Source organism: Eurypyga helias, unplaced genomic scaffold (genome assembly GCF_000690775.1).
Source record: "Eurypyga helias isolate BGI_N326 unplaced genomic scaffold, ASM69077v1 scaffold7690, whole genome shotgun sequence".
Lineage (NCBI taxonomy): Eukaryota > Metazoa > Chordata > Aves > Eurypygiformes > Eurypygidae > Eurypyga > Eurypyga helias.
In genome coordinates, this window is record NW_010224979.1 from 18,144 (window position 1) to 32,815 (window position 14,672).

Consider the following 14,672-nt stretch of genomic DNA (forward strand, 5'->3'; position numbering starts at 1 on the left):
TCCTGAGGGCTGTCACAAAGCTGAATCCTCCCAGACAGCCGGTACCACAGGTAGTAGAAGGTACATAACCCGCGCAGGTCTGGGCGTCCAGCCTATCTGCTGCTCCTCGCTGGATTTGCTACAGCTGGGAGCAGCAGTATCCGCCACGTGCTGCTGCCGGCGAGAGGCGTGCACCTCAGCCCATGCCCGCGTGCTTCAACCTGCTCGCTCTTCAGGAAGAAGGCGATCTACCCCGTAACACCTTACAAAAAATAACCTTTAGTATTCCCATTGCTGGCAACAGTTATTGCAGACACGGGGTGCCTCAGAGTCCCTGAAACCCGGCGACAGAATCTCCTACGGAGAATTTGAGGTGATGTGCTTCTCTCATGTGCCGAGGCTGAGCCGGTTTTTTGCTTGTCTGCTCCCTCCAGAGGCCAAGCACGCAAAGCCATTTGGCTGATGACCTTCCTCAGCTGGGAATAAAATACATTAACATATGAGTAGGGCTGATCAAGGAACACAGGTGCTACTGACCGTATCTACTACACCATGACAGATATGATTCTGTGGTGGTGTAGGAGTCTTTTGCAGTCAGATCACAGCCTAGAGACACAGGCACGAGCACCCGCTTTTACAAGAGGGAAGGATGAGTGCCTGCAAAATACGGGAGGACTACTTCAGAAGAGAGTTAGGCAAGCGAGGCAGTAATAGGTCCCTTCACTGCTACCAAGTCTCTCTCAGTTTTGGCTTGAACTGGATGTAAATAAAACTGCTCTGTGCGAGTGTCCTCTCTGCCTACAGACACATTGGAAAAACCATGGAGCAAAGGTAACTCGTAGCACAGACAACACAGTCTCATCGCTATATTTTTTTTTACAGTATTTTTGTCCCACCATGCATCCAAAGGGAAGTCTGAAAAACATGTGGTGTAATTAAAACATCTGGATCTCAAGGGTGGCCCAGGAGACCTGAAGGAGAAACAAGCCTTCAGATGCTTCCAGTGGTCCCGGCTGCTAGTACCTACTTCCTAGACAGAGTTACTACACAAAGGTACTCACTGCTTTCAGCTTGATTCTGTTTGGTTGAGATCTTATTTTATAATCACAAAATTGATCTTTAGCATTAAATTTGATGGGCAAGATACAGCACAATCAACCTCAATTAATCAATAGGAACCCTGACTCAAGCTTGCTGTGATAAAATGATAATAAAGGCAAGGTATCCTTGCCCATCTCTACTCCTTCCTTCTCCAAAGGGAAGAGCATACTGTCCTGGTTTTGGCTGGGACACAGTCAATTTTCCTCCCAGTAGCTGGCATAGCGCTGTGTTTTGGATTCCGCATGAGAACAGTGTGATAACACACTGATGTTTTGGCTATTGCTGAGCGGTGCTTACACTAAGCCAAGGGATTTTCAGCTTCCCATGCTCTGCCAGCGAGGAGGCGCACAAGAAGTTGGGATGGGGCACAGCCAGGACAGCTGACCCAAACCAGCCACAGGGATATTCCCTACAGTATGTGTACTGGTTTTGGTTGGGATAGAGTTAATTCTCTTCACAGTAGCTCCTATGAGGCTGTTTTGCATTCGTGCTGAGAAGGTGGCTAGCACAGGGATTTTTTTCAGTTGTTGCTAAGGAATGTTTGTATCAAACCAAGGACTTTCTCAGTTTCTGATACTGCCCCTCTGTTCCCAGCTGATTCTCTTCAAGCGGGGAGGAGACACAGCCAGGACAGCTGACCCCAACTGACCAAAGGGACATTTCATGCCACAAGGCGTCATGCTCAGTATGTAAGGGGGTGTGTGGTGTGTGTGAGCTGGGGTGTCTGGCTCTTGGTCTCTCTCTCTCTCTCTCCGTGCCTCTCATTGCTTGGGGACCGGCTGGAAGTCAGTTGCCAGGTGATGAGCAGTTGTGTAACCTCCCCTCCCCCTTATTTTTATTACATATTATTAGCATCATTATTTTATTTATTTTCAATTATTAAACTGTTCTTATCTCAACCCATGAGTTTTACCTTTTCCTCACTCTCTATCCCCCCTCCCACTGAGGAGGTGAGAGGCGAGTCAGCGGCTGTGTGGTGCTTCGTCGCTGACTGTGGTTAAACCACCACCACATGACATCGTGCTCAGTATCTGGACCAGGGGGAGTTGGCTGGGAGGCAGCGAGGGCAGCCCAGGAACTGGATTATCATCATTATTTTCTCTGCCCTTGCTGTCCTATTAAATTGCCTTTATCTCAATGCCTCAGTTTTGCCTTTTTTCCCCCCGATTCTCCTCCCCATCCCACCGGGTGGGGGGCCGGGAGGAGTGAGCGGGTGGCGGTGTGGTGCTCAGCTGCCGTCTGGGGTTAAGCCACGACACATACGCAGCCTGAGCAATAAATTCTGAAGATGCACTGTTCTGCACCAAGCCGAGACAGCTTTGCCAACAGCTGCCTTCGCAACAGCCCCTTTAAAATCAAGTTTAAATGGACGAATAAAGCTGTACTCAGACTACTCCAAGAATATTCAGGTAACACTTCCCTCTTCCCACACAGCTTCCAAAAGGCTGCACTTACTTTACCTTACAAGTCCTCACTTCTATGAAGCGGTCAAACTGCCTATGGGATAGCATAGTGTCCACAGACGAAAAGCTGGGCGCTGAGCCCTCTAGTGAGCCATGATACAGGGATTGAACTCCCTCGATGTTCCTGTTCAGTAAGAGCAAGTAATCATGGATTAGATGAGAGCTTGCTTGACAGCAGGACTTACCTCCTCCCCAGAGGGGCTCAGGATGTAGCACTCCCAGCATTGCTTCACAACCCAGACATGCCACGAGCCTGGTACGTTCACCGTGAAGAGCTTGGTCAGGAGTACAGCCGGGTACCACCCCGAGCAAGCTGTCACCTTCAGCTATCAGCTCATTGCTGCTGCCCAGATTACAGAGCAATTGTTGTGCCAGCCAAACCTCTCCCAGGCTGTACACCGTACGCTAGTTTAAGTGCGTGCGTATATATGTCACCACGTGTACGTATGGCACCAGCACACACCGCCACACACATGCACACGAGCACGTACAGTGCAGTCACGTGATATATCGTGTATCAGCAGAGACGAGCGAACGGCAGAGTTCAACAATCATGGGTTACTGGCTCCTCCTCTTGCATAAGGAAAAGAGACAGGTTGTTTGTTTGTTTGTAACCATACATGTCTTCCCAGTGAGGGTGTTGGGGCTGCATCTGCTAAGGATTAGGGTGGAAAAGCATCAGGGCTGTCCAACCAAATGCACAGCTGCCCATTATAAGGTGAAGAGGCGAAGATTTGGAACAATGAAAAAAAAAACCCACGTCAAAGTTTTAACCACAGAAGAGACCTCAAAGTGGGACGCACCTTAGAGAACACCAGGTTCACACTTCAGCTTCAGAAAATTAATCTTTGCATCCCTACTTTCAGTCTTATACTACAGGTAAAAAGCCAGCAGCAGCAGCCCCCGAAGTTAAATGAGAATTATTAAAAAATTACCTAGCAGATACCCTTACAGATGGAGCGCCTTCCGTGGCTTTACAGGCGGCAATCCTGCCATCCTCTACCAGGCAGCGGCTGTTCTACCCCCGTTCTTTGCATGGAGACGCTGCAAAGGGCGCTACTTGTGCAAGCTCTTCCCCCCTCCCGGCCTCAAAAAAGAAGGGACAAGATAAAGCTGCCCAGGTTGGGCTGTAAAAGGAGCTTTAGCAGTGGAGAGAGAAAGATGAGGAAGTGCATTCAAGGAAGGCGATGCACCCCTAGCATCTAAGAAGCAACCAGAAGGTGTGGAGCTGGAGCATTACGAACAAATTAACAGTTAAATAGGAAAATTCCTTATAAATCTGCAGAGTTTAGGCTGAGCCAGACGTGAGCCAGGGAGCAATAAAGATTGGAAGGAAGGAACCTCAAGACAAACCATAACTGATTCTGCCAGGAAGAGTTTCATCTCTGTCCCACAGCTGAAGTCTATGTTACTCTGGAGAACTCTGGTACGGTGAGATGGGTTCCCCACAAAAGAGGCCGTTCCTCACCACGGACCATGCGCTTCACGTTTCTCCCGCGTGTACGATGGGTTTCGGCAAGTATAATTCCTGTAACACCGGTACCTTCAGGAAACGTGCACTGCAATTTAATCATCGACCTTTCTGCCAGCACAGCTGAAAGAGGAGACACCTTCCACACCCGGACCTCCAGACCAGTTCTGAGAGGTTTCAACCATTTTCAGAGCTGCTCCTAGGCTGCTGAGTATGCTGAGGAAACCAAAGAGCCAGGGAATGGTTTAGAAAGCTCATCCCAAAACACCACAGCATTTGTGCTGCTTCACAACTGAACCTTACAGGTGTGCAAAGACCGTAAATTCATATGCTTGAAGATCAGTGGGCTAAGAATGCTGTATTGGTGGGATCTCTTCCCAATATTTCCCAAGTTTTTACAACAAATATTTGAAACCCACGAAACATTCGGAAAAATGTTTCTTAATACTAAGGAAACGTTATCCCTGGAATAAGATCCCAGGTCCACATAAGGAAAACAGGCACGGTAACGAAAGAAGAGAAGACATTTTGGCACAAGCTCTGGAAGTCCAAACCTAGCAGGGAACTCCTCCTTAACAGTCACACAAAGCAATGAGGCCACTCTGCATTTAAAGCCATTTTGTTTTTATCTATTGGGGTAGTCACTTTACATCATACCAAAAAGACTGCGTAACGAATACAAGTGTCAAGAATCAGATTTTTATGGCACAAAAGGAAGATTTCCATTAACCTGCTTTCCGAGCTGTTAAACGCATAACTGAAGACAAAGAAACTAAGGCTACCACAAAGTAATATTTGCATGGTGATGTTAGTCTTTATTCAGCTTCTTAACTGACCCCTCCAGCCTGAAGGTGGAGAAGAATCTTTCCATTAGCTTGTTTCAGTGATTTATTCTGGATGAAAAGATTCTTTTCCTACGTTTGACACAAATTTATTTTCTCGTTGATATTGTTATCCCAAGTTTACATAACCTTAACGTTGTACCTTACAATGCATGGGATTTAAGATTAAAATAAAACTCTACTCTTAACATAACCTTTTCTAGAATGTAAAAATATTCTACATGTTTAACGTATCGAGAATATTAAGCATTCGCTCTGGGGAAAAACTATTTGAAGTATTCTTCAGTACAAACCCACCTGTTCGCGTTTTGCGCGAATGTGTCCCTCTTCAGCTGGGTGACACCCAGTGTTCACCTTCTGCAACTACAGCTCGGCTACGGGACTCGCAGCACGGAAGAGCTATGCCTACGAGACAGTTTTCAGCAACTGCAAATTTGAGATGCTGCTTCCTTTTTATCTCTACTTCCCCTCCTACCCCTCCGCTGTGGCAAATTTACATCTTTGACATAATGAGTGTGTTTTAATTATCAAAACCAGTATAAAAATAGCAGCATGCTACTAGACACGAAGAGCAGATTCATCATGCATTATGAATTTCAATGCAGATTTCTGCCTTCCCTTTATATTATCAAAATCTTTTTAAAGTTAACATCAAGGCAAGGGGTATAAGGACAGGCGCTGCATAGTGTGGTTTGATACTAATCTGAACTGGGATTTGTGTTTAATCAAAATCCATTATAATTACAGGGTAAACAATTTTTATTTCAAAATACAAGTTTAACTGGAATTGTAGTGATGGAAGCGGAAGAGGGAATAATGCAGCCTTTGACAGCCCATGTCACCGTATCTCACTTACATCCAGAGGTAAAAGCTCTAATTGGTGAAGAGACAAAACATTTGTGGCATTTCATTGAACCTTGGTGATAATCCAGCATTATCCATTTCTAAAGAAATATAAATACTTTAAAACAAACATTGAAAATAAATCCTTTTGATGTAACAAACTACACTCTTTACCGAGAATTTTCAGTCTTCTTAAAAGAAAGGGACTTCACCCAAAAAATAATCGAAATATCAATGTAGAACAATCCTTGGAGGAAAAAAGTCGGAATGTAAACCTCTGTTCCAAATTAGATCTGAAAAGCAAAAACACCACACCATGTATTTAATTCACAGGCATTTTTTATCAAGCAACTCTGCTATTTTTCCTGTTCAACAGAAGACTTCCTGAACTCAGTACAGGACCGTGTTTGTCTCAGCTCACGTCCCGTTTTCCTAAAACGACACTCATCTTACATGCCCCCCACCGCTGTTACGATTAGGCGGGTGAGCAATCCTGACAATATGACGACATATAAATAGTACAGACCTAAATTACCCTACAGTCCTCAGAAACGGAAACAAAACTGAGTTTAAGGGTAGCTTCCCGAAGTAGGGACTATCCAAATTAATTTGGTGGCAAAACAATCGGTTTCCTAACCATTCGCCTGACATAAACAACAAAGGAAAGGTTCCACCAAGTCCTCCACGTTAACTATGACCTTGGAAGCTGCACTTCTTTCTAGGCAGACTGGAACAAACCTCAGAGAGCTCATTCACATTTTATCTCCTTATGTCTCTTCCTTTCTTAAAGCACGACATTAATATTATATTGCATAGCCCAAGGAAGCTGGAAAACAAATCAAAGCTGCTCACTTAAACACATTATCCCACACAAAGATCCATTAGCTTACCAATTTTATTATTTCAATATTCCTACAGCTACTTTTCATGTGGACATCTTACAATAGCTTCACTATTAAAAGCATGCACTACCCGAAGGTGTTTCTATTGTCAGTAAGCTAAATCTTCACCAAGCTCTACCACTGACAGCTCTAAAGTGCAATTTTCAGAAGTGTGAAGAAAAATTCATCAGGATCTCCATGTTTTTAAAATATCTGATCTAATGCATCATTTCTGAGAACCTCAAAAAAGTCAAAATAACGTAGGCATTTGGTATCTCCTATTTCCAACTCTGAGAGAGCGAGAGAGGACTAAAAAGATGAAGACTTAAAACATGACAATATACTTAAACCAGTCTATTCAATTAAGTTAACTCACTGGCTCAGTAAGTTACTACTTATCCTCTCAGCCAGCTCACCCTGCACACGTTCAAGTCTCAACTGCAAAGTAAAGCACGTCATCTTAGAAAGTGATGCACAGCAGATTCCACCTCTGCAGTTTACTGTGTCTAACAATTTTACTACTACAATTTAAGAGCGTGCACAGTCAGTTACTACAGCTTAGTGACAAGTAGTAACTACTAAGATGCAGCTTTTTATGACTTTTATGTAAACAAAAATGGAGACTTAAAAGCCTGTTGTGTTGGTTTTTTTCAAACACAAATCCCTCCATTATTTCTGCAGCTATTATTAGATAGCAAGGCTGTTAACAGTAGAAAGGAATCAGAAAGGTGAAACCCACGCGCGCTCATGCAATTCACCAAAACACCTACATAACCCGTGACCTGTCCCAGCAGCTGGTGACCAACGCAGTCGGCATCAGCAGTTTATGGCTCACCCAACCTCGACTGAAGCGGCCACAGCTGCCCTACCCAGCACAGGGGCAGACCCACCCATCTTTTGCACCTGCTCCCCGAGAGGTCTTCCTGTCCTGCTGTGCAGGGGACGCACAGAAATCCTGCTCGTCTGCTAAACCTTCCGAGATCCTCTACTTTGCTTGCCATCCTGAGCTTGCTGTAAGGAGCTTACACTACAGAGAGCAGTACTGAGGGCAACATTCTATTCCTTCAAGATAAAAACATTCAGCTACATCCACGCACTCAGTCGTCGACTCGCGTAACTGCAACTGCTCACGTGTGCACACACGTATGCACGTACACACACGCAATCACTTGAACGGATGCCCCTATGCAACTCTAGGTCTTCAAGGTCAAACAACTTCGGTTTTCTGTTCGGCACCTTAAGGGTAAGGAGAAGACGGCTCTCCGTGCATGTTTTCTCAGCATGACACTGAGCACACTATTTGCTCAGAGGTCAACTAGAGGAGGACTGTAGGACAGAAGAGAGAACAGAAATCTGGCAGGCATACCTCCACAGCGCTTTCTGAAGCGGTCCCTGAGAAGGTGAGCTACACTGAGCATCGCTGTATCACCTTACTTGCTCCAAACCAAGGAAAACCACCCTATTGCCAAAGCTGACAGTTTTAAGCATGTGATTTGCTACTTACGTCATCAATATCTTCATCATCATCCCCAATATCATCAAACTGGATTTCATCATCGTCTCCCGGACCAAATGTGTCTGTTTCATTTATTTTGGCTAAAAAGGAATTTAGAGAAGTTGAGGAGCACACTCACAAGAAGTCAGGATAGACTGAATATTCTTGTCCGCTATGAACTTGCCATTTGAAGTCAAAAGATTCTTACCATGTTCTGGAAGCTCCCCATATGCCTTCAGACTTCGGGCTTCATCTGCGTTGTACTTTAGAATAACATCAGCCTTGTTATCCTAAATCAGAATTTAATAGAATTTATTAGTAATGCATAAAGGAAAAACCCTCCCTATTAACCTCAGCAGATCAGGAACACTGATACAATTCACAGAAGAGCAGTATGTTCCTCCTTCCCCTCCAGTTCCTTTAAGTGTGAAGTAAGAAATGCTCATTTGTAGAATACCTTCATTTCCTCTGGGTGATAAGTTATTTTTCTCCTGTTATAAATAATTAGACTGGTTCAATTCCATGCCTTTGAAATGAATCTTTCTTCAGAGAACACACATAATGAGGTGTTTGGTGGTCAGCCATGGCATCTTTTGGTTTACAGCTCTAATGTACGTTTCAGAAGCAAAACCTCTCTTCAAACAACAGATGACACAACACTAACATTAATGAACAAGCATTTACCTAATGAAAATTTGACAATCGTTTGCCATCAACCTTTACATTAGGTAAAATGATGGTACTCCATTTTTTGGAAATTTAAGCAGAAACTGATCAATGGGCCTCTTAAGGTAAAAGCCTATAAACATCAATGCTTCAAAAGTCTGATGACCACAATAAAATGTTTGATGCTTGGCTAAATCTCCCTTGTACCACAGGATCCAAGCATCAAACAGCTACACCTGGGAAAAAAAGGTCAGGTGTGATGCCAATAAGCACCTTCACTCACAAAGTCTCGGGGTACAATTTAGAAGAACAAGTTGAACCAGGATTTGTCATCTACTCATGACCATCTTTCTGTAACACAAGGAGACTAAAAGTCCTGATTTAGCGTAACTAAATACAAAGTCAAAGAAAGCAAGACGGACATTTCCTCACGACACCTGCTGCCACTTAACATTAAATCAAGCTGTTTGTAAGATAATCTTCATCGGCAAATTACACTGAATTACCTGGTAGTCTCTTAAGCCAACCAATATAATATCAGATGTATTTATCCAAACCTGAAAGAGAAAACATATGCTTTACTGCAGGAATTCAACTTCTGCTGTGTAACCCAAGAGTCAAGCAGCACATTTAGGTTTACTGAGAGACACGAAGCGTTTTACTACAGCGACCATTTTCACTTTCTAACCAGTAAACTGTAAATTTCATAGTTTAACAGCAAAACCAAGGTCATAAATACTCGTAGATACATTTTCTCACATCTTACGGGGCGATTACTAAGGTAAATCAAACTTCTTCGGAAGGCTTGTAGCCAGGAAGGTGGTTATTAAGTCATAGCTTCTGAGGAAACAGAAATGGCACATCAAGCCACCACTCTGTGGACTGAGCGCCACAAGGACCAAAATGAAAGAAAAACCCGATGGAGGGGGTGATGGACAGGCACAGTGGGGAGCACCAGAGAATGAACGGAGTTGTTTCTAGTAACTGACTGTGCTAATCAGGCAAAGCAAAGCTAGAAGCCTGCAAAACAGGACGTGCTAATTTAAATGCAGAAGCTAGCCCTACCCCGCATCAGCTTGATTGTTTTGGAGATGAGTATATTTCTGTTGAGACTTCTTTTTTTTTTAAAGACATGAGGAATGGGTAAGTGACGCTTTCTGCAGGAAGGAATTCACTCTGCAGCACCCAGCATCTACCCACGCGCATTCTCCATTACCTCCAAGAGTTCACTGCGGTGCACTGCGGGCAGCGGGGCTCACACCCCTGCCACGATAGCTGCGCCCACTGGCCTCCAGAACCTGACAGGTGGAACAATGCAGAACCAACCTGTGACCGTCCGGGGTTTTACTGGGCCCAGACTACGTGAGAGGATCCCCTCCGTACTGTGCACTGGCGGAGGACGGAAAGCTGGATCATCTGACAAGTGCAAGAGGGGGCACCATCCCACGGTGGCAAAGTGAAAAAGGGGAACACGCACACCTGGATTCCCTAAAGGTACAAACCTTTGCAGATCAGCTTTTACATGAAAGTATTTTGGGAACTTAGGAAGGGGACAATGGAATGATGACATCTGAGGTGCCTGCGGGAAGCTATAAAGAAACCTTCCCAAACCGCCCATATTGAATTATTCTCAGAGAAGTCACCCAGTGAGAAGACGATAATTCGTTTGATCTGGGGAGGAACTGAGTAAGTGGGGCATCAAACCCCAATTCTTACTGGTTTCAGGAAATAGCATACAAAAAAGGTGGCTTTGGACAACCCTTTCACACCTTTATTTTCCTCTGCTGGGTGTCAACCTTCATGTTAATAGAAGGTCTTCTGCTAAGCTAAGTACTGATCCAGTCTCAGATCACAGAACCATAGAATCACAGAACAGTTTGGGTTGGAAGGGACCTTAAAGACCATCTTGTTCCACCCCCCCTGCCATGGGCAGGGACACCTTCCACTAGACCAGGTTGCTCAAAGCCTCATCCAGCCTGGCCTTGAACACTCCCAGGGATGGGGCATCCACAGCTTCTCTGGGAAACCTGTTCCAGTGCTTCAACACCCTCTCCATGAAGAACTTCTTCCTGATATCTAATCTAAACCTGCCCTCTTTCAATTTAAACCCATTACCCCTTGTCCTGTCACTACAGGCCCTTGTAAAAAGTCCCCCCCAGCTCCCTTGTAGCCCTTTCAGGAACTGGAAGGCTGCAATGAAGTCTCCCTGGAGCCTTCTCTTCTCCAGGCTGAACAAGCCCAACTCTCTCAGCCTGTCCCCATAGCAGAGGTGCTCCAGCCCTCTGAGCATCCTCGTGGCCTCCTCTGGACTTGCTCCAACTGGTCGATACCCTTCTGATGTTGTGGGCTCCACAGCTATGACATGCTGATTTCCCAAATAGCGATCAAGTTTCCCATGTGCAATTAGGGAGCTTTTAAATATTTTATATACATTTCTAGAACATGAAAAATTAGTATTTCATAAGCAGCCAAAAAAACCTCCCCTGAAACATGCAGATCCAAGGGCAGCCCTTCCACTAAGGGCTTCACTCTAAAGGCAAAGGCTGCCTATTTTTGTGCTGGCAATACAAGGAGAAGAAAAAAATAGTTCACTGTCAAAAAAGAAGTTTAAAACCTTAGGTACATTAGAAATATTCATTTCTGTAATGAGCTGCATAGGTAATTGTTTACAATTACATGCATACTTCCACAGTTCTCTACTGCAATGCTTCAGAATTACCTTTTTTCTTAGTTTCCCTCTAATATGACATAACCTCTTCACACCATCAAAACACAATGCCTCCAGTCTTCCATTGCCTAACATCTTGATCACCTGGGCATATTCTGAAAAAGACAGTAACACAGAGAGAAACCTCTGAAGACACACAGCTTCACGCAACAACCAATAGCCAAAATGTGCAGTAACGTGTTACCGGACACGAGCAGCTGAGGGGAGCTTTGATCAGCCACACGTGCTGCTGAACGTACCACGGTTTTCCTACCATTGCTGGCGTTAACATTAACAAACACTGCTCATTCCTGGTCGTATCCATGCTTTTGTTATCTCGGAAACACTTACTGCAGATAATTTTTAGAGCTGTCAAGTCACACTCAGAGCTTGAAAGTTTGTGACAGCACCAGAGTGCCCGTCTGGACACAATCTTGTGCCATCACTGCAGGAACAGAGGAAAGAGGCATGTCCTGCACACCCCACTGACACTTGGAATCCTCCTGCAGAGGCTGTGTGGAAAAAAGGTGCTGTCCTTGAAAGGACATGTTCTGGTGTTCTCAGAAACTGTCTGAAGACAACCAGCAGGCTTCAGCTGAAAACTATGAACCTTTGCTACAATGCCCACCCTCAGTCTCTCACCTTGCATTTAACCTCCTTCCCTCACCAAGCTCCAGAAATCACTACTGAAGTACTTCACACACACTGTTAAAGTTTGCAGCATAATGTATTCCATCTAACTAAAAAGAATAAAGCTTGTGAGAATTATAACATTATTACTATAAAGTCTGTAAGAATTACAACATTTTCTCCCCGCCCCACCTCCTCCCAGGAAAGAAAATGACCCAATTTGCTGGAGCTATTCCAATATTCTAAAATCTTTCCTCAGCACAAGTCCAAGAGCCCAACAAACCACGAGACTATCAATAACTGGGAATAAGATATCATTAAGTATATTTTGCTTTGGAGTTGCAAAGGATTTTAAGTTTTATAGACGCATCAAAATCAACTCCTTTTATGCTTACAGCTGTCACAGAATATCAGAAAGAGCTTAAAAAAAAAAAAAAAAAAAAAAGAGATCAGCGGTCACCTCTTTTCCCACGATTTCAGCCTGTACATTTCCTGTATTTCTAACGAGCCAGTCAACCGGTCGCCAGGCAAGCACTGGCACACGTGCGTGCAACCCTAAGGGTGTGACACACAGGGTAAGCAAAAAGGGAGGTGAGCTGTCACCAAAAGACAGGGCGGGGGGAAGAAAGCCTCGTCATCACCCTCCAGCTCAACACTCTTGTACCTTTCTTCACCTGACAATATCCAAGGCTCTGTGCTGGTTTGGCTGGGATGGAGTTAATTTTCCTTCACAGTAGCCAGTGTGGGGCTGTGTTTTGGATTTGTGCTGAGAACAGTGTTGGTAACACAAGGATGTTGTCATTACTGCTGAGCAGGGCTTACACAGAGTCAAGGCCTTTTCTGCCCCTCACCCCACCCCACCAGTGAGCAGGGTGGGGGTGCAGGAGTAGCTGGGAGGGGACACAGCCAGGACAGCTGACCCAAAGGGATATCCCATACCATATGGCATCATGCTCAGCATATAGATCTGGGGGGAGAAGGAGGAAAGGAGGTAATGTCCAGAGTGATGGCATTCGTCTTCCGAAGTACTGTTACACGTGACGGAGCCCTGCTTTCCTGGAGATGGCCGAGCACCTGCCTGACGATGGGAAGTGGTGAATGGATTCCTTGTTTTGCTTCGCTTGTGTGTGCGGCTCGTGGTTCACCTGTCAAACTGTCTTTATCTCAGAGTTTTCTAACTTTTACCCTTCCGATTCCTCTCACCCATCCCACTGGGGGGTGAGGGAGTGGCTGTGCGGGGCTAAGCTGCCAGCAGGGGTTAAACCACAGCAGGACTTTACCTATTGCTCCTGTTTTAATAACCGTTCAGACATCCCAACCCAGGGGCCAATTCAACCAAACCAAGAGAGGACAAGTGAGATGTCCTGCTCTGCCAGGTCAGTGACTTCAGGGAGCTCACAGAAGGATCCGAGAAATGTTACAATTGTATAAAACAGAGAGCCGGACTGTGCAACCGAGAGACAACAAACAGCTACTAGCAACATTGTATTACTTCAGCTAGGCTGGCTGCTTACAGACCCTCACACAGAACAACTCAAGGGATTTCTAGGAAGTGTTTACACACTGTATTACACACACACACACACAGAGTGTTACACACCGCATAAGAATAAGGTCAAGGACAGGCAACCTTCATTCGTAAGTGGTAAAGCTATTTAACATTTCCCTTTTCCTAATGTCTTCCTCCTACACGCAACATGTCATTTAGAATTCAAATACCATCCCAACAAGAACACGTCTCTTTATTCCACAACAACTTTGTGTTTCTCAGACATCCAGATGATTTCCTTGCGTATCAACTTCCAAGGTACGTCCCTTACAGTATGTGACTGAAAACAACGGCACAGCCATACTACAGTTAAAAACTCACCTTGCCCGTCTTCCTTGAACACCAGTTCTCTTTTTTCCGATTCATTCTCATTCTTACCTCGTCGCCTATTTTTACCTCCTTTGCCTAAATTAAAAGGCAGGAGAAAAAAAGAGCATGTGTTACTATCTCTGAACACAGAGAATGGAATCATCAGGCTTATGGGGATTTCTGTGCTTGTTCTCTACGAAGCTGTTCTGAGTATCACACCCAGGATCTAGATTTTTTTGTTTGCTTTAAACGTTTTTAGCTCTAAATTTTTAACTGAGTAACACAGTAATTAGAAGATAAGGCCTCTGCTATTTCAGGTGTCCTGGTTGCTCCGGAGCGACAGTACCCTTCAACAAGCATCTGCGCAAGATCACCATTTTCAGTTTTTGTGACCGTTGCTACCAAGTTCCTCTTACGTAACGACGGAATAACCTGATGCACGTAAGCAGCAAACAGCAGAGGAGTAACTTGAGGGTTTACGGCAGCGCTGGAATTCCCGCAGTGCCCAGAGTAAAGCTCACGCTCGAGGGAAGATGCCCTTTTTAAACGGCACGCACGTGGCAGCGGGATTAGATGTTCTTGATGAGGACGCAGGAAAGCAGCTCATAGTTCCCCCTCCCCGTTAAAAAGCTGCTGTTCCCTTCCTCCCACGTTTTCTCCTCTAAGCAGCGGGCTGGGGGGAAAGGGGAGAGGCAGCAGTCCCCTGGGAGGCGGCCGGTCCCGGGGGGCGGCGGGC

General features: G+C 45.0%; 1 protein-coding gene across 1 annotated transcript; it reads right to left on the reverse strand.

Moving 5' to 3' along the window:
- Positions 1-4,621: 4,621 nt before the first annotated feature.
- On the reverse strand, positions 4,622-14,368 carry LOC104505158 (eukaryotic translation initiation factor 1A, Y-chromosomal; the record flags this gene model as incomplete). The annotated part of the gene is made up of 7 exons (XM_010147471.1): positions 4,622-5,992; positions 8,085-8,176; positions 8,284-8,365; positions 9,248-9,298; positions 11,461-11,564; positions 13,949-14,076; positions 14,283-14,368. Coding segments are annotated over 7 exons (549 nt in total), but the record flags the coding sequence as incomplete, so codon positions are not given.
- Positions 14,369-14,672: the final 304 nt, after the last annotated feature.